The sequence below is a fragment of the Oncorhynchus nerka genome, linkage group LG18, assembly GCF_034236695.1.
Source record: "Oncorhynchus nerka isolate Pitt River linkage group LG18, Oner_Uvic_2.0, whole genome shotgun sequence".
Classification (NCBI taxonomy): Eukaryota; Metazoa; Chordata; class Actinopteri; order Salmoniformes; family Salmonidae; genus Oncorhynchus; species Oncorhynchus nerka.
In genome coordinates this window covers 51,123,718-51,144,588 of record NC_088413.1, presented here as the reverse complement: position 1 = coordinate 51,144,588, position 20,871 = coordinate 51,123,718, and the positions used below count along the sequence as shown (strand labels likewise).

Below are 20,871 nucleotides of genomic sequence, written 5' to 3'. Positions count from 1 at the left end.
CAGTGCACAAAGCGAGGTCCATACAGAAATGGTTTGTCGAGATCGGTGTGGAAGAAGTTGACTGGCTTGCACAGAGCCCTGACTTCAATCCCATCGAACACCTTTGGGATAAATTGGAACACCGACCTCGAGCCAGGCCTAGTTGCCCAACATCAGTGCCCGACCTCACTAATGCTCATGACTGAAAGGAAGCATCCCCGCAGCAATGTTCCAACATCTAGTGGAAAGCCTTCCCAGAAGAATGGTTGCTGTTATAGCAGGAAAGGGGTGACCAACTCCATATTAATACCCATGATTTTGGAATGAGATGTTCAACGAGCAGGTGTCCACATACTTTTGGTCATGTAGTGTACAATATGTAGAGTAGCAGCATCATATATAGTGATTGTATGTGAGTGGGTGTGCGTGTGTGTAGAGTCAGTATAAATGTATGTGCATTTTATGTGTGTGTAAGCAAATTATGGAGTGAGTGTTTTTGTGTGTGTGTTGAAGTGACAGCGCGCACGAGTGTGTTGGGCCATGTGAGTGTGCATAGAGAAAGTGGGAAAAAAATCAAATTAAATACAAGGGTCAACTCTTAGAGTCCTTGTAGCCATTTTGTTAGCTATTTAGCAGTCTTATGGCTTGGGGATATAAGCTGTTCAGGATCCTGTTGATGTCAGACTTGATGCACTGGAAGCAGAGAGAACAGTTTATGGCTTGGGCAGCTGGAGTCTTTAACGATTTCCCTGCCCTTCCTTTCACACGCCTGATATAGAGGTCCTGAATGGCAGGGAGCTCGGCCCCTGTGATGTACTGGGTTGTCCGCATCACCCTCTGTAGCACCATGCGATCGAGGGCGGTACCATTACCATACCAAGCAGTGATGCAGCCAGTCAAGATGCTCTCAATGGTACAGCTGTAGAACTTTTTGAGAGTTTGAGAGCCCATGCCAAACCTTCTCAACCTCCTGAGAGAGAAGAGGAGCTGTCGCGACTTCTTCACAACTGTGTGCGTGTGTACCATTTGAAGTCCTTTGTGATTTGGACAACGAGGAACAAGAAGCTCCTTGGTCTCACTGACGTTGAGGGAGAGGTTGTTGTTCCGGCACCACACTGCCAGGTCATTGACCTCCTCCCTGTAGGCCGTCTCATCGCCAGGGATCAGGCCTACCACCGACGTGTCATCAGCAAACTGGATGACGTGTGTTAAAGTTGTGCGTGGTTACGCAGTCGCGGGTGAACAGGGAGTACAGGACCCTAAGCTTGGTGACGGGCTTGGAGGGGACAATGGTGTTGAACGCTAAGCTGTAGTCAATGTGAAAATGCTGTTCATAGGAATTCCTCTTATCTAAGTTGGGTGAGGGCAGTGTGGAGTGCAATTGAGATTTAGTCATCTATGGATCTGTTGAGGCGGTATGCAAATTGGAGTGGGTCTGGGATGATGGAGTTGGAGGTGTGGCATAACCAGCCTCTCAAAGCACTTCATGATCACAAATGTGAGTGCTACAAGGCAGTAGTCATTGTGGCATGAAGCCTTAGAGTACTTGGGAACAGGAATGATGGTGGTCATTTTAAAACATGTGGGGGTTACAGCCTGGGACAAGGAGAGGTTGAAAATTATAGTGAATATGCCTGCCAGCTGTTCTCACATGCTCTGAGAACGCTACCTGGAACACCGCCGGGCCCCGCAGCCTTGTAGATGTTAACCTGATTAAAGACCTTACTCACGTCAGCCTCGGAGCGCAAGATTACCCAATCCTAAGGGGTCGGTGGCGGCCCTCACACCCGACACGATGTTGCTATTGTCGAAGCGTGCAAAACAAAATGCATTGAGTTTGTCTTGGAGAGAAGCATCGTTGGGCAGATCACAGCTGGGTCTTCTTCTGTAATCTGTAACGGACTGTAGCTCTGCCACATGCTGCGGGGGTCGGAAGCCTGTGTAATAGGATTCTACCTTATTCCTGGATTGTCCTTTTACTCATTTGATGACTCCGCGGAGGTCGTCTTGTACTTGTTCCTGTCCTCAGCCTCAGGTTTGGTTTCAGATTAGGCTCAACGTCCTTGGGAATTGACAGATGACACTTCCTATCAAGCTGGTCACCAAAATGACTGGAATGGAATGTGTAAAGTAGAGTAAAGCACTGAAGCAGAGTTGAGATCGAGCTGAGGCTTGGCGGTTGAATAGAAACTCGGGTTATGCAGTGTTTTCCATAAGCGCTGGAGGTCGGCTAAACAGCTGATAGACTAATTGTCAGCCGGCTCCTTCTTCCACTTTTCATTTTAAAAAAAAGTTTACATTTGCTAGTCAGAAAAGTCTGTATAGCCTTCTCCCACTAGAATGAACAATACACATCTTCTTTACAGTATATTGATAGGACAGGCGCCTGTCAGTCACAAAGCAAGCGATGAGAGAGAAACACTGCTGGTTTGTCAGTCTGTTGTTGGTCCTGCCTCTCAATACCGGTGTTATTTTTGTGCACTGTGGTTGGCTACAGTCAATTTTATTTTCACAGAAGGAGCGCATGTTGCTTCATTGACTCCTGGTGAGTGAATTTACAAGCAACTAGCAATGAGTGGAAATCCACTTCATTATTGTTTTGTGGCACATTCATTTATTTTCTTTTGCGTGTTTCAAAGGCCTACAGACAACCACGGATTCGGGGTACATAGGCTATTTACTGTTGCTTGTGTTGACTAGTTTCTAAGAGGTGACGAACGAACTGAATAAAGTGCATCTCCTATATCCCTTTGCTCTTCATAAATCATACAACGTAGTTATATGTCTATTGTATCGTGTCGGGACAAGTAAACTAAAAGATGTTGTTTGGATTTTCCTAGGATTCAAAGACCATGTCGAGACTTGCCAGTGTCCTCTAAAGTGACTCGTCAGTGTAGACGAGTGACGGGTTGTTCGGCTCTTTTTGAACATCTCTTTTTGGGTGAATGGAACCAAATTGCATCGGTTGTTCGGCTCTTTTTGAACAGCTCTTTTTGGGTGAATGGAACCAAATTGCATCGGTGAGAGAGCCATTCATTTGGCACACTAATTTGAATACTGGTAGGCTATTACTGCTTTTTGGTCACCATCTGCCGATAAATAATGAAAATATTTGATGAAGAGGTTGAATCCTCACTGCAGGAACAATAGGTAGTGGAGAGAGAGCCTCATTCTGGTCCAAAATATGATACAAGAAAACAGATTGAAGGTTATAAAAGCTAATGGCATGAAACTTATATGGTATTATAGATGTTGATATAGGCTTCTGATTTGATTAAAGTGTTGACAATGGAGTAGTCAACTGCTGCTTTCTGAGTAGCAAAGCCCATGTTTAACACCTGCTTCATTCTTCAAATCATACCTGTATGTTTATTCTTGGGTACCTGACGTATATATTTTTTAAACCTTTATTTAACTAGACTTGGGGTTGCACAATCTGTCAGGGGTAACTAATTTACTGCAATTCTATATTATTTCTCAACAGGGAATCCATGTTTACTTACGTCTTTGCCACAATAAATTAACTTGTAAGATTACACTAATATTTATAAATAGATTACTAATCTACAGCCTTCCTTCTGCCAAAATCCCACAGTGATTGATTGACAGGCCAAATTCTAAGGGATAGTTTAACCACATTACATTGGTTTTCCTGTGTCCACAGCAGCAGAGACAATAAAATACATAATTTGAAGAACAAACATCAGTGGCAATTTATATCTTGTAGTAACGCTGTAAAAAAGACTTTAATCTCAAGAGAAGACCGATTGAATGTTAAAAAAAAGGTTATTTTACTTAAAAAAAAAAAAAATAGTCCTGATCATATAGGTCTAAACGATATCCAAAACAACTAACACACTGAATTCATACATTTTCAGTAATTGTTATTGTAAAGCCTTTCTACTCAATACCACAACTAATTTTACCAATCTGTAAAGTCGTTAAAGTATTCAGTAAGTCACCTGTGTATTTCGGATGGAATCAAGGCATTAGAATGTACCAGAGGCCATCAAAATAGAGCACATTCTGCAACAAAAACGGACCCCCCCCAGCCCGGAACTTCCTGGCTGGCTCGTTTTTTTATTTGGCTGGCTACACCATGTATTAACGGGTAACACTGGTTATGCAGCTTCCCAAACCATACTTCTGTCCCCTTGAAACAAAAATGTGTGTCTAGATTTTGATTTGGGAAATACTTGCAGGGTTCTTTACGCACAGGGTATTTTGTGGCGGGCCACCCAGAGGTTTTATCACGCCCTCCACCTTATGCCTCTTTTTTAGCCTGGAAAAACCCGGACTGGTGTAATGTGAAGGCATACTACAATTGGTACCCAAGGCTCTTACCTTTGGTAGCGTATGCCTCGGCGATCATGGAGAGACGGTAGACAGGGGCTCCCACCAGCGCCAGCTCGTCCAGGGTCACTTTGCCATACTGGTTGATGGCTTCACTGTAGTCTCCCTCCACGTAGGACAGCTTGGCCATTAACATGCTGGCCTCTTGCATGTAGTCCGGCTGGGCACGAAAGGAAAGAGAAGAGACAGATAGTGTTGTTTTCTCCTGCACACAAAGACGTGTAGCTAAATGTACACGCTTCAGAGAAAAAGAGGGCATAGAAGCTGCACGAGGGAGTGATGCAGCGTTATGAGGTTCTATAATTCAAAGGGGATTCTCTCAGTTTGGAAAGGCAGTGAGCTCAACGCGCATATTGCACAGTTTCTCAAGAGATAAATCAGATCCAGCTTGAACTGTGAGATGTAGTAGGGAGTTGTAGTTTCCAACAGGCCAATATTATAGGAAATTTAGTGCATAAAACCTGGTAATTAACTACAATGACAATCCATTATGCATCTCCTTGTCTGATCTGTTTGTTTTACGCCTGCTACGGTTGGTGTGGGGCGGAGACGGAGAGAAGAATGCGCAATCGTGGATATAGAGCAGCTGTTGCTTCGCGAGGTAAAATACATGATCTGAGTGATTGATAGTTGGTATTCATCAGTCATAAATGTATGCCTTATTTACTTGATTTTGATTGATTTTGTCAGGCAGCATAGGCAGGAACTCTATAGAAATTAGACAATGACTTGGAATGAAATAAGAAAGTCATCAAATAAAATATCTTATTCAAGTTATGCGAATAAATGATGGTTAATAAATGATAAGCAGTAATGGGCAGTCACTACCATCACAGGACTTTTAATAATTGTTTTATTCTATGTTAAAGCATTCAATCCAAATAATCGAAACCAAAATGGAAAACCGTGATTACTTTTTAATAATCGAACCGAAACAGACCTCAAAAATCACTAATCGCTCAGCATTAAAGACTGCACTACACTATTATAACACTATTACAAGACTGAACTAGACTGAAAAGTAGACAGATGATGTATACTAATATAATGGTCATAGGTGAAGTCTACTGTGTTACATCAACTACCTTGAGGTTCCCTCGGTCCAGGGCAGCAGTCAGGTGTTTGTGGACCTCCACTAGCCTGGGTCTTGGGCCCCTGGGGCTGGCCCCCTGCTTGATGGGGTTCTCCTTGATGTACTGCTGGAGCTTGGCCTCCCCCAGCAGCAGCTCCCCCAGGTCATCTGAAACACAGTTTAGTCTACCCTTAGACTACCCTCCCAGTTCAACAGGGTCTTGTATTCAAAAGGCACCAAATGTTTTATTTTATTTCACCTTTATTTAACCAGGTAGGTTAGTTGAGAACAAGTTCTCATTTGCAACTGCGACCCGGCCAAGATAAAGCGTAGCAATTCGACGCATACAACAACACAGAGTTACACATGGAACAAACAAAACATACAGTCAATAATACAGTAGAACAAAAGAAAACAAAAAGTCTATATACAGTGAGTGCAAATTAGGTAAATTAAGGAAATGGAAATGGATTGAAACCGGGAAGGACTACCTGACCTTGTCCAATAACAAACGTGTTTTTGTTTTCCAGCGCAAAACGTTTGCTATGTTTTTCTATGATGTTCACTAATGAATATGACCTAGAACAAGCCACTGATTTCTTACCAACTAGGCTAACTACCAGATTCATAGGTGGAATGACAACACACATCATGTTCCAATAATATATCACAGTAAAGACAGATCAGTCAACCCTGACTAATACGCAGAATCTCAGAACAATCTGTACAATACTATAGCATCAGTATTCAGAAAAGTTGACGGGAGGGGGGGGTCATAATTTCAGCAAGCCATGACACCCACCATCTCAGATTGTTCTGATATCTAATTTGATCTCTGAAAAATCAAGCTAATTGATTGCAACCAAACGGTCCCTTTTAATTGATAGCTTCACACAATATTCAACAAATACAGTACCCAACATCCAATTTGGACCAAACGTATTCTTATCATTGAGTAAAATGGTCAAAAGCCACCTAAGGGATAGTGACTAAAATGTTGTGACCACCCTAATAAAATAATACAATTAAAAACCATTGCATGGCAGTAACATGATTCTCAATAAGAAAACAGCTATATTTGTAGTGTGATTAGTGACATTTACCATTAAACCCAGACCAAAACCATTATTTCAATTGTTTTGTTGTAAAAACACCAGAAAAATCAGCTCCAAGTGGTTTTAATTTAGGACCTCTGTTCCAAAGCATTGCCACACATAATACACAGATATATGTGACTGTATACAAATGTAAGCAAGGTTTGAAATGATTACGTTTTAGTCAAATATTCTGTTTGGTCTTCTTGCGTTCAATTTGCAGTCCGAGTCTACACATTTTTTGTAATTATGTTCTGGCTCCCTAACCATCTGCTCAAAAAATATATATAATTGTCCAGCGGCTGAATCTAGTTGATGATCCCTGCTATACAGTGTGTGTTTGGGACTTTCACTATTTGAAGACCATAACATTGCTACCATTAGAACTGCTATAGCCTAATGGTTTGCTTGTATGCAAGGAATGGTCTAACTTATCCAGACCAATTGTTTTTAACGGAATATACCACACACAGAGGGGTCGTTTCCTGGACATAAATTAAGCCTAAGAGAAGGACAAACTGAATTGCTTTCAGGGCGGACTGGCTTGAATTGTGAGGATGACCATACAATTTATTTTCATCGTCAGCAAAAGCTATTGGTTTTCTACCCAAAGTTGCAAAGAAAATGTTGTGATCCATTTAATAAACACAAGAGACCAGTAAAATGGATGTGGTGGCAGTAGCATGAACAGTGGCATCTAGTGGGCATAACGCAGTACTTTCACACTATGGTAAATAGTGCAAGCGACTTCAATGGTTAATTTCTCTGAACAGGGGAAAAACCCATCACTCGATTCACAGGGAATAAATTACAAAAAAATGAAGAAGCAATACTACAAGCAGCATCTCCATACTACTTGTCAGACATAGAAAACTGAAACTGTATATAGGTTATTGGTGTAGGATTGTCGTGGGGGTCAGTGGGTTTGGATAATTTTATTGAATTCCTCATGTCTTACGGGGAAAGGGGGGTACCTAGTCAGTTGTACAACTGAATGCCTTCAATTGATATGGGTCTTCCGCATTTAACCCAACCCCTCTCAATCAGAGAGGTACGAGGGGCTGCCTTAAATTGACATCCATGTCTTCAGTGCCAGGGGAACAGTGGGTTAACCTCATTGCTCAAGGGCAGAATGCCAGATTTGTACCTTGTCAGCTTGGGGATTCAATCCAGCAACCTTTCGGTTACGGGCTCAACGCTCTAACCACTAGGCTACTTCATTATTAGGAGGAATTATGGTCCAAATTGGATGTTAGGTACTATACTTATTGAAGATTATATGAATCCTATATATTAAAATGGCCAATTTAGGGGCAATCAATTAGTTTCATTTCTTAGAGATCAAATTATATTTCAACAAAATAATGTGTTTCAGGAACGCTAATCTTATCCGTTTCTAACTACAGAAACGACTTGAGATGGTGGGTGTCGAAATCCTCTCGCTTGTCATTTTTGAGGTGGAATGACTCAGGGATAAGAGCAAAGAGAGAGCAATAGTAATGGCGTCTTTTTGTAGGCACTAACTTCGCCATGGTTCGTTGGACAAAGCCAAACGGGAAATTAATGCAGTTTTTGTACGGTTTTGGGATAAATGCCGAAAATAAGGTCTGTGTTGAACCCAGGTTTAGGAGATCTTACACGTTTTGTTCTACGAGATCACTTTCATCAGCAAACCTCACTTTTTGTGAATTATGAAGCATTTATTGTATGTAATCAAATTTAAAAAATAAAGCACATAAAGGCTTCATTATTCATGAATATCATGTTAACTGACTGATACTATAGCAAAGAACAAAACGTATAAGATCTCTTAAGCCTGTGTTAACCTCAGACCTTATTTTCGCCGTTGATCCTAAAACCCTGTTATTTTCCCATAGGAATGGCTGAACGAACCCGAAGTAACTCATTTCCGGTTATTAGGACTACAAGTTGGCAAGCTCTAAATAGGGAGGACCACAACTGCTGGTTGGAACTGGGCAGGCTAACTCTCTCATTCTCCTTGATGCAAAAATACAACTCACTACACATTGAGAAGCCTGGTGTGGTGCAATGTTTGTAAGACTAGAAGAAGATTATAGGCCTAGGTTTGTACAAGATTAGTAGTATGAGTGTTATTCAACCCCTCAATGCCACACTTTTAAGGGGACTTGTTGGCTAATCCAGTTTGTTACGAGTTTAACTGGCCCATTATGCATGACAGGAGAGTGTGACCCTCTGGTCTGACTGACATAGGTATGTATGCCTGTCAGTTTACATCAACAAACATACATTAATTCCAAAATAAGATATTTCAAGGTGAAGTCAGCAATATGACATCATCATACCATCTCAGTGACTTCCTGCTTACAGGTTTTCCACTAGTTACCACAGCCACAAAGTAGAAATGGTCTATTTCATAAAATCTATGAAAGCAGAAACGTGCTTTTTAGTCTTCGTTTTGGGTTAGGGTTATGCACAAGGTTAGCAGTGCGGTTAAGGTTTCAAATGAGATTTTAAGATGATACATTTTAGGAATAGGCAGGTTCATGACTTTGTGGCTGTGGTAACTAGTGACGACAAACAAACACCAACGGAACCCAAATCTGCAAAGACCGCAAATATTTCTCACCTCCTTGAGGGATACTCACTGCTCAAAGATTTCAATTGAGTTTTTGTTCATTTCATTAAGTAGTTAGTCGCCCGATGTTATTGATATGCAGCCAGGAGTACAAGTAACGTTAGATTCTTAAACTATGTTTATGGAGCCTACCTTATGCAACTGTTAAGACAGCTAACGTTAAGCTAGCTCAGTAAAATATTTTAGAACATTTTCCTGGGTGAAAACGTTCAACCAGTATGCATAGCGCCGGGAATACTCTGCCCAAGACAAGTTTAGCTAGGCACACGGTGGTAGCTAGGCTGGCTAGCCCTGGCTTAAATTACATAAAACTGTCAAAACAAGAAATAGGAAGTGAGCGCGTATGCACACTCAAATGAGCTTTGGTGTTTTCGCTAAATAGTTATAAACCATTACGGTGTTTAAAGATAATTATTTCGTTTTTACAGATGACCTAGAAATGGCTGGCTAGCTGGAACCGACTCGCAATGGAAATTGCATTCACGTTGACGTGGTTAAGAAAGCCCTTGGATTCTGCTCCCTGTCCAGGCCCCAAAACGCTGAATGAACCGCAGAGCAAAAGTAAATCACGAATCGCAGACATATTTCTTACCGTTTGATATTAGTTTAGCAGACAGCTGCCGTACAAGCTCTGGTATCTTGTCCCATTGCCCTTCCGAACGGCACCGTTCTATCTCGGTCTCGAGTCGTGACCCAGACTTTCTCGCTGTCATCTTCAGACTCCGGCGTTAGCAGAGACCAAAACACGACAGCCACGAATCATCAGCTGCGGTGCGGGTTGGAATGGAAACAGCGACACCCCCGGTAGCTGTCACTCTCACATCTGTCAGATGTTGAACTGTCAATGTTTTTATTCAGGTTTTATTGCCATTTTCAAAAACGCATGTAAGGTCATATTCATAGCTATGTATTATATCACCATGTTTGTTTTGTTTAGCCAACTGTTCTAATGTTTACAATGTGCAACCAGGCAGTCATGATGGAATAGAAATACTTTAATACCACACATTCATATTGATACTTTATCCCAAAAGGCTTTAGGGCAAGAACAGACTACTGACTACATGCTGAAATCTTGCTCCCAAACATATCCCTTCCAAGTCAGTTTCAAGAACAAAACAGTTCATTCTTTTCACACCAACATTCACATTGGTGCCCTACAATTCACATTTAAAATATTGAGCTTATTCTTGGCAGTAGAGTTTGGGCAAGTAAAAAAGCTTTCTAACCCAAGTCATATGAATAATAACACTTTAGGCTGTTTATGTAGAAGAAGGTAGAAGAAACTTAGGTAGAAGAAACTGGCTGTGGTAGATTGTGATGGTATTGCTAGAACCTTTATCTATTTGAATCTCCAAACTACTCCAGCTACTACTCCAGCTCTCTATGGTTTAGGAGCATATCTTTAGTAAAACCTGCTCAATTTAAAGGTTAAAACATGCAGGCCCACTTTATTTTGTACATTAAAATGATGCTCCAGAGCTTTTGTATAATTTGAGCCAGTAGTTTTAAAAGTAGTTCTCATGAACCCAAAAGGTCCCTGAAAATTGTGCACAATTGTATGTTACGCCATCCACTTAAGATCCCGGACTACATCTTTAAGACACATGTTGGTTCTGCTCTAGGCCACACACAGCATCTGGAAGTGCAGTATGAGTGTCATTAAGACAGACAGCAAGAAACAAATGAATACTACATTGGAAGGTGTAAGACATTTAGCCAACTTAAAGATATAGACAGTCATTTCAGGTACCCTACCAGTAATATAATAGGTGATTAAAAAATTCAAGAAGTAGAACTGGCAGAGACAGGTATGGCAAGAGAGAATAATGGATATTTGGCAAGGTTACAGTACATTGGAGGCTGATATACTGTAACTTTCTATAGATCTAACAGTGTTGGTCCATTTATATTGTACATTTATCCTATGGCTTTGAGCTACTATTAAGGCAAACCTGTAGAAAATCAGAGTCTGGAAATTCATTTTCTCCATATCTGTTTTTATCTTGCCCACTAAAAATGGTATTGGAACATACAGTGAGCTCCAAAAGTATTGGAACAGTGACCATTTTTGTTGTTGTTTTAGCTCTGTACTCCAGCACTTTGGATTTTAAATTCTACAATGACTATGAGGTTAAAGTGCAGACTTTCAGCTTTAATTTAGTTACGGATAGTCCTGAATGAATAGTGAATAATGATGAGGAGAAATTAGCATGTATGTTTGTTCATCTAATATTCTCATCATTCACGGCTATCCGTAATCATGGTAGAGTCAACATTAATGTAGAAGTGTTTATAAACATTCAATTCTTATTTACAATAAAAGTGACTCCAAAATGACACAATACATGATTTACCTTTTTACCCTTATTTAACTAGGCAAGTCAGTTAAGAACAAATTCTTATTTTCAATGACAGCCTAGGAACAGTGGGTTAACTGTCTGTTCAGGGGCAGAACGACAGATTTGTACCTTGTCAGCTCGGGGGTTTGAACTTGCAACCTTCCGGTTACTAGTCCAATGCTCTAACCACTAGGCTACGCTGCCACCCCATTGATTTCTGTTGGGCACAAAATTATCTGAAACATAGCCAAAACAAACAGCAAATGCATCCAACAAGTTCGTAAATTCCCAAGCTTGATGTAATCATTGCATGCTAGGAATATGGGATCAAATACAAACATTTTGATTACTTTAATACACAAGTTAATTTGTCCCAATACCTTTGGTCCCTTAAAATGGGGGGACGATGTACAAAAAGTGCTGTAATTTCTAGACTGTTCACCCGATATGGATGAATATACCATCAAATTAAATCCGACAGTCAGCACCTCATTGTATAATGTTAAATTGTAACCCCTCCTGTCTCAGCCTCCAGTATTTATGCTGCAGTAGTTTGTGTGTCGGGGGGATAGGGTCAGTCTGTTATATCTGGAGTATTTCTCCTGTCTTATCCGGTGTCCTGTGTGAATTTAAGTATGCTCTCTCTAATTCTCTCTTTCTTTCTCTCTCTCGGAGGACCTGAGCCCTAGGACCATGCCTCAGGACCACCTGGCTTGATGACTCCTTGTTGTCCCCAGTCCACCTGGCCGTGCTGCTGCTCCAGTTTCAACTGTTCTGCCTGCGGCTATGGAACCCTGACCTGTTCACCGGACGTGCTACCTGTCCCAGACCTGCTGTTTTCAACTCTCTAGAAACAGCAGGAGCGGTAGAGATACTCTCAATGATCGGCTATGAAAAGCCAACTGACATTTACTCCTGAGGTGCTGACTTGTTGCACCCTCGACAACTACTGTGATTATTATTTATGAACATTTATGAACATTTGAACATCTTGGACATGTTCTGTTATAATCTCCACCTGGCACAGCCAGAAGAGGACTGGCCACCCCTCATAGCCTGGTTCCTCTCTAGGTTTCTTCCTAGGTTTTGGCCTTTCTAGGGAGTTTTTCCTAGCCACTGTGCTTCTACACCTGCATTACTTGCTGTTTGGGGTTCTAGGCTGGGTTTCTATACAGCACTTTGATATATCAGCTGATGTAAAAGGGCTATATAAATACATTTGATTTGATTTGAATCCAAAGTGATGGAGTACAGAGTCAAAACAACAAAAAATGTATCACCTTCCCAATACTTTTGGAGCTCACTCTAGTTATATTTACACCTACAGACACACACGTGACATGATACAGTTAAGAGGACCCGAACCCATCTCATCAAATTGATGCAAACTGGTGAGGGCCCAAAAAGGTGACACTTTTTTGTTGTTGCACTAAAACATGCAAATAAAATCCCTGCTATGGGGAAATGCAGGTTTTAACTAATTAAACAACAAAGAATATGACATGATCATATTCTTTTTACAGTCGCTGTGGTTGACGGAGATTTCGATGCTAGGGAATTGTAGTTTCTTTAAAATGATTTCTCCCTAAAGGAATCGACGTATACTGCGATGCTAGGGAATTGTAGTTTTTTTACAACGACTTCACCATTAAGTAATCGAACAAAAAGGGAGGAATCAAACTACACTCCGCAGGGTTTGACAAAGCAGCGCACCTCGTTAGACCATACAAATCAAATCAAGAAAAGTTTAGATGAGAAAATTGTCTCGAATTTTCTATTAATATGCTGATAATTCAAGCCTACGCGAAACCTGATATAAGTAAATATCTAGTTACACTACTTTCACTTTGCTAAATTAGCTTTCAGATCACCACGGAAATCACAGAACAGGGAAAGCAATGTGTTTGCATGGCTTCAGTAATGTGCTGTTACCTGTCCAGTTCCAATCAAATCAGTGCATTTGGAGAAAGGGAGTCAGGGACCCTCTTCCATCCACTCCCTCACCTCCTAATTACTGTTGCCTCCACTGTCAAGCTTTTGGCACCACTTTGGTCACTCTTTCTCTATCAAATTCAATATGCTTTAAATGGCACGAATGACGGTCAATGTTGTCAAAGCGGAATGATATACATAAAAATATGAAAGCAACAACTCTCTCTCTGACTTCAATTAATTCAAGGGCTTTATTGGCATGGGAAACATATGTTAACATTGCCAAAGCAAGTGAAATATATAATATATCTCTCTCTGAGACATAGATCTCTCTCTGCCTCTTGTTAGACAGAACACAGACAGAAGTCTGACAGATCAACATGATAAACACTTGAAGAAAAAGCCATCGATTCACTTTTCCATATAATGTGAAACTTTAGCGTTTTCATTGAGTGGTCTTTGAAATTACAATTACAGATTGCTTTCTTGCTTGGGCAACATTATGCCATTTATTAGGTTCTGAATGTCATGTACAATGTTTTAATGAATCAAACCAGCCACTACATTATTTCACTAGCCTATAATTATAACGTAGTTGAATTGCTCTGATTTCCATTACCTTGTTTTTCATATCTCAAACTCCGCCATGTTTTGAGATTTTGCGGAGAGGTGTGTTGGTTGGGTTACGGAGAGGGTAGCAACATTTTACATACGCTTTTCTTCTGGAAAATGCACACCTCTCAACTAATTTTATCTATTTATATACATTTTATCGTCCATAAGACTGTTAGGTCGCAGTAACGTTACATCAAATGACAACGGTCCCACAGCTCACTTGTGGTTAGCTATCGTTTGAAGAAGATTAGAAGGGGCTTGCTCCCTACAAATTCTTTCGTCTCCTGCTTTCGGAATGTTTTCCAAAAAGCCTCATGGGGACGTCAAAAAATCTACACAGAAAGTGTTGGATCCAAAAAAAGATGTCCTGACACGTCTGAAACACTTGCGGATTGTTAGTGGTAAGTCGAAATGAGACATTTTGGTCGGCTAGCTAACTAGGCTATACAGTAGCTTGATGCTACAGCTAAATCAAAGCTACCGAAGCGAGCTCGCGACTTTTTCTGTTGATGCAGAGTAGCTAACATGCATTGGCTTGTTTCTACTCCCATCATTGGACAGATTGGAAGCGTACAGTTGTAGCTAGCCATTATATAATATCATATTTTATTGCATTGCAACGCTTGAAATGAATTTGCTGTGCTGAAATGTGTGGCAAACAGTACAAGTTATGTCAAAACAATATGGTTGCATACCGATTGTAATCAGTGGTTTAGGATGGTCCATATCTATTCTATTCTACAAAGAAATCGAGACGTCATCCATGTTTTGATATACGTTAATCACATTTGTCAGGAGTCCTTGATTTCTGTTTTGCCACTTGTCTTATTCTCTATTTGTGGACTAAAGATGGGCCATACAGTGCCTTCAGAAATGATTAATACCCCTTGACTTATTCCACATTTTGTTGTTACAGCCTGAATTCAAAATGTATTACATTTTTGTTTCTTAACCATCTACACACTACCCCATAATGGATAAGTGAAAGCATGTTTTTAGAAATTTTCGAACTTTCAATGGGATTCAAGTCTGGGTTTTGGCTCGGCCACTCAAGGACTTATAAATTCTAGTTCTGAAGCCATTCCAGCGTTGCGTTGGCTGTAAGCTTGGGGTCATTGTCCTGTTGGAACTTCAATCTTTGCCCCAGTCTAAGGTGGTTTGCATTCTGAAGCAGGTTCTCATCGAGGATTTGCCTGCATTTGGTTCCATTCATTTTGTTCCCTTTATCCTTACCAGTCTCTGTCCCTGCTGTGGGAAAAGCATCCCCATAGGAAGCGACAATGTCTGTAAAAAAGTGGTCAGATGAAGCACATGCTAAACTAACGGTATTCTTTCAGTTGAGCATTCTAGCACTTCACCTGTCGACCAGAAGTTGATGCTGTTGTTATGCAACCTCTTGCTAGATGGTTAGCATAATAAATGACTTGCTATACATCTTACGACTTTGTGTGTTTGTAAATTCAGAGAGTTGTCAGGTTGTCCGTTCATAAGTTCAGACCGTTCAGAGCGAGCACTGCCCGTTCTGGACAAGGAGTAGGGTTGAGCTGAGCATCCTGACCCCACAACGGCAGTCAAATATCCAAGCTAACTTGCTAAAGTTGGCTAGCTTGCCAGCTACTTCCAGACACAAATGAGAGAACACTTCTCTCTGACCATTTTACTTGGCCAAGCAGAGCTGGTTAGGCTGTTTTCGTGTTATCTAGAGCGTTGGTGACTGCTGCAAGGAAATAGTTTCCACTGCTTGTATACTTCGTATTTTGGCAAATATAGTGTGAAATCTGGGAACTTTTTGCATATATCCATACCTGTATATCCATGACCTGTAATCATACTGCATACTCATACTACATAGTGCTGTTAGTATGAGTATTCGAACACAGCTCGAGAGTGCAGAATCCAACTGGGCAATTCCACGGTAACAGTGATGCTGTCAAACAAAAACCAATGATTACAAAGTTAAACAAACCATACAATTCTATGCACAAGGAATAGTTTCAACAATTTCCACACAATTTTACTAAAACGCATTTACTTGAACAGTGCAGATCAAAAGTTTGGTTTAGCATATGATGGCACCAACAGCACAATCAGGTTTTTGTTTGGTATGCATTTTAAGGTGAAAAGTCTGAAGCTGTGTTCGTATACCCATGCTAACATACTGTGTACTACATACTTAATGAGTATATACTAGCGGTCGACCGATTTATGATTTTTCAACACCGATACCGATTATTGGGGGACCAAAAAAAAGCTGATACTGATTAATCGGCCAATTTTTATTTTTATTTATTTGAAATAATGACAATTACAACAATGCTGAATGAACACTTATTTTAACTTAATATAATACATCAATAAAAATCTATTTACCCTCATAAATAATGAAACATGTTCAATTTGGTTTAAATAATGCAAAAACTAAGTGTTGGAGAAGTAAAAGTGCAATATGTGCCATGTAAAAAAAGCTAACGTTTAAGTTCTTTGCTCAGAACATGAGAACATCTGAAAGTTGGTGATTCCTTTTAATGTGAAACTTCAATATTCCAAGGTAAGAGGTTTTAGGTTGTAGTTAATATAGAATTTATAGGACTATTTCTCTCTCTACCATTTGTAATTCATATACCTTTGACTAGTGGATGTTCTTATAGGCACTATAGTATTGCCAGTGTAACAGTATAGCTTCCGTCCCTCTCCTCGCCCCTACCTGGGCTCAAACCAGGAACACATCGACAACAGCCACACTCGAAGCATCGTTTACCCATCGCTCCACAAAAGCCGTGGCCCTTGCAGAGCAAGAGGAATAACTACTCCAAGTCTCAGAGCGAGTGACGTTTGAACCGCTATTAGCACGCACCCCCCTAACTAGCTAGCCATTTCACATCGGTTACACCAGCCATTAGGCTGATAGGCTTGAAGTCATAAACAGCACTGTGCTTGCGAAGAGCTGCTGGCAAAACGCACAAAATTGCTGTTTGAATGAATGCTTACGAGCCTGCTGCTGCCTACCATCGTTCAGTCAGACTGCTCTATCAAATCATAGGTTTAATTATAACATAATAACACACAGAAATACGAGCCTTTGGTCATTAATATAGTCGAATCCGGAAACTATCATTTCAAAAACAAAACATTTATTATTTCATTGAAATACGGAACCGTTCGGTATTTTATCGGTCTAAATGTTCTTGTTACATTGCACAACCTTCAATGTTATGTCATAATTACATTAAATTCTGGCAAATTAGTTCGCAATGAGCCAGGCTGCCCAAACTGTTGCATATACCCTGACTCTGCGTGCAATGAACGCAAGAGAAGTGACACAATTTCACCTAGTTAATATTGCCTGCTAACCTGGATTTCTTTTAGCTAAATATGCAGGTTTAAAAATATATACTTCTGTGTATTCATTTTATGAAAGACATTGGTGTTTATGGTTAGGTACAGTCGTCCAACGATTGAGCTGACAAGGTGAAAATCTGTCATTCTGTCCCTGAACAAGGCAGTTAACCCACCGTTCCTAGGCCATCATTGAAAATAAGAATGTGTTCTTAACTGACTTGCCTAGTTAAATAAAGGTATAAGATCAAAATAAATAAATCGGTGCCCAAAAATACCAATTTCCGATTGTTATATGAACTTGAAATCGGCTCTAATTAATCAGCCATTCCGATTAATCGGTCAACCTAGTTGTTACCTACCCTTACCACCTGGGGGCGGCCCGTCAGGAAGTCCAGGATCCAGTTGCAGAGGGAGGTGTTTAGTCCCATGGCCTTTAGCTCAGTGATGAGCTTTGAGGGCACTATGGTGTTGAGCTGTAGTCAGTTATTAACAGCATTCTCACATAGGTGTTCCTTTTGTCCAGGTGGGAAAGGGCAGTGTGGAGTGCAATAGAGATTGCATCATCTGTTTGGGAGGTATGCAAATTGGAGTGGGTCTAGGGTTTCTGGGATAATGGTGTTGTGAGCCATGACCAGCCTTTCAAAGCACTTCATGGTTACAGATGTGAGTGCTATGGGTCGGTAGTCATTTAGGCAGGTTACCTTTAGTGTTCTTGGGCACAGGCACTATGGTGGTCTGCTTAAAACATGTTGGTATTACGGACTCAGACAGGGAGAGGTTGAAAATGTCAGTGAAGACACTTGCTAGTTGGTCAGCGCATGCTCGGAGTACATGTCCTGGTAATCCGTCGCCCTGCGGCCTTGTGAATGTTGACCTGTTTAAAGGTCTTACTCACATCAACTGCAGAGAACGTGATCACACGGTTGTCCAGAACAGCTGATGCTCTCATGTAGGTTTCAGTGTTACTTGCCTCAAAGCGAGCATATAAGTTATTTAGCTTGTCTGGTAGGCTTGTGTCACTGGGCAGCTCTCGGCTGTGCTTCCCCTTGTAGTCTGTAATAGTTTGCAAGCCCTGCCACATCCGACAAGCGTCGGAGCCAGTGTAGTACGATTCGATCTTATTCCTGTATTGACACTTTGCCTGGTTGATGGTTCGTCGGCAGCTCTGCCCTTTAGTTCAGTGTGAATGTTGCCTGTAATCCATGGCTTCTGGTTTGGGTATGTACGTACAGTCACTGTGGGGACGACGTCAATGATGCACTTATTGATTAAGCCAATGACTGATGTGGTGTACTCCTCAATGACATCGGAAGAATCCCGGAACATATTCCAGCCTGTGCTAGCAAAACAGTCCTGTGGTTTAGCATCTGTTTCATCTGACCACTTTTTTTATAGACTGAGTCACTGGTGCTTCCTGCTTTAATTTTTGCTTGTAAGCAGGAATCAGGAGGGACACAATGAGAACACAATGGGAACACTCGGATCATGTTACTCGCCCTAGCAGAGCTAGTTAAGCAGTTTTCATGTTAGCCAGAGCGTTGATGACTGTAACTGTGCTGCTTGCAACCATTTCATTATTCTTTTTGGCAAAGTTTACTGACCCCAGCCATATTCAACGGGTGTTGAGCGCTTGTAAATGAATCATTCTGCGCTCTTGTACTCAGACGTGTGCTCTGAAATCGGAGTAGATAGCCAGAATGAATTTACGAAAGCACCCGAATGTCCATTGAGAACGCACAAAAACTATATACCATTTAGCTAAGCTAAGAATGATAGGAATAATCAAGTCAATAAACGTTAAGTAGTTAGTTAGCCTATAGTTAATATACTGGCAAGTTTGATGTATAAGTAGCCAACTAGGTAGCTAGCTAGCAAAAGGTACATACTGCTGTAATGATATGTTATGTGGTTCATAAAGACGACGTAGCAAACAAATTGTAAGCCAACATAACGTCATTACATTACTCAATATTTTCTTAACATTTGTCACAAATTCATTTCTTTAAGTCAGGGGTCCCCAAACTTTTTCCTGTGAGGGCCACATAACTTTTCCCTTCTCTGATGGGGGGCCGGTGTCAGTTTGTAACAGAAAAAGTGTGACGATCGTAGGGGAGCTTAAAAAATTTATTGTTTTCCAGAAAGCCACACATAACCAAATAACCCTTTCCAGGTTCTTTACAGAAAAAAAAGTCAGGAAACAAATAATAACACTATTAATGAAATAAATAATAACTAAATAACCCTCTCTGAGTTCTTCACAGAAAAAACAGGAAATAAATAATAACTAAATAACTCTCTCTGGGTTCTTCATAGAAAAAAAAGCCATGGAACATTAACTTTCTGTCGTGCCATGCACAATCTTAACAGATAAAAGTTCAGCTCAGTTGTCAGAGCAGAATCTCTCTGACACATATGAGCAGTCTCTTAAAGTTCTTGTGTTCCTTCCTTATAATCCTTTTGTAGGTTCCAGTAGGCTTGTAGACACCGCTGTTTGCAGCTCTCTCTCATCAACTTCCCTGTGAAAACCACAAAAGAAGCAGGTTGAGAAACTGAACTAAGTGATACAGCACCTACACAGCACAATACATTTCACTACCAGTATGGTTGTAAAGATGGATTTTATCCCAGTAGATTTTATTATGATTATATTTGTTTATGCTCAGAATGACTCATTCAAGTCAGAAAAGTGAGCTTACCTATGTATGTTCATCAGTGTGAACTGTGGGCCTGCATCTGGCTGGTGAGAAGTTGAATATCAGGTTCCATTCTAGTTACAGCCAGTCTCAAGCACTGATGCAAATGTTCATCTGTCAATCTTGATCTCATCGGGGTTTTCAGCAGTTTCATGCGAGAAAAGGTTTTCTCGCAGATATACGTGCTGCCAAAAACTGTGGACATTTTCATTGCGTGTTTTTTGATGTTTGGATATGTGTCGTTTGGGAGGGCGGCATAGAAGTCAATGAGACTGTTGGGCTTGAATGCGTCTTTCAGAACATCACAGTTCTGTAACTCAGCCAACTCAAACTGATATGAAGGCTGGGCTTCATCAATGTCGGCAACAAAGGGTTCTGAAAAAGACGGATTTCTTTTGCATGAACATGTAGTTCACTGAATCGCACACCGAACTCCGCCTTCAGCATTTCCAGTGCTTCCACGCACTTTTCAGCTGGGAACAGGACCGCTGGGTTCTCTGTCGACAGGTTTTGGGTAGCAGGAAGATGCACGAGTTGCGCTTTTCACTTGTTCCAAAAGCAGCGCTAATTTCACCTCAAATGCTTTTATGTGTGAATACATGTCGCAAATGAGTTTCCCCTCGCCTTGTAGCTGCAAGTTAAGGCTGTTAAGTATTTCTGTCACGTCTGTTAAAAATGCGAGGTGCCATTTCCATTCTGGGTCGATCAGCTCTGGGACCGTTTTGTCTTTTAAATGAAGAAATGCGTTAATTTTGGGTAGCAGCTCGTAAAAACGCCTCAAAACTCTGCCCCGGCTCAGCCATCGGACCTCTGTGTAGTACAGCACATCTCCGTG

The 20,871-nt window shown here is 40.9% G+C and overlaps 2 protein-coding genes and 1 long non-coding RNA gene across 5 annotated transcripts in view; 1 reads left to right on the top strand and 2 right to left on the bottom strand.

Annotated features, from left to right (window-relative positions):
• The window catches only part of LOC115146053 (tetratricopeptide repeat protein 7B), a 64,092-nt gene extending 54,210 nt beyond the window's left edge, over positions 1-9,882 (bottom strand). For 2 of the 3 annotated variants that reach the window (XM_029687825.2, XM_029687826.2), the window contains exons 1-3: positions 9,708-9,882; positions 5,418-5,572; positions 4,324-4,492 (exon numbers count right to left, since the gene is read on the bottom strand). In XM_029687825.2, the coding sequence (XP_029543685.1) occupies positions 4,324-4,492; positions 5,418-5,572; positions 9,708-9,828 (445 nt within the window). In that variant the 5' untranslated portion in view covers positions 9,829-9,882. The remainder of the gene's footprint in view (positions 1-4,323; positions 4,493-5,417; positions 5,573-9,707) is intronic. The other variant, XM_029687827.2, reaches the window with a different exon arrangement.
• Positions 9,883-14,037: 4,155 nt separating this feature from the next.
• The window catches only part of LOC115146051 (ral GTPase-activating protein subunit alpha-1-like), a 76,773-nt gene continuing 69,939 nt past the window's right edge, over positions 14,038-20,871 (top strand). Inside the window, 1 exon segment of the mRNA XM_065004163.1 lies at positions 14,038-14,405. Within this exon segment, the coding sequence (XP_064860235.1) occupies positions 14,300-14,405 (106 nt within the window). The 5' untranslated portion in view covers positions 14,038-14,299.
• On the bottom strand, positions 19,450-20,394 carry LOC135561564 (uncharacterized). The gene is made up of 2 exons (XR_010459561.1): positions 20,040-20,394; positions 19,450-19,859 (listed from the first exon to the last, which is right to left on the bottom strand). It is a non-coding gene; the product is annotated as an uncharacterized LOC135561564 (long non-coding RNA).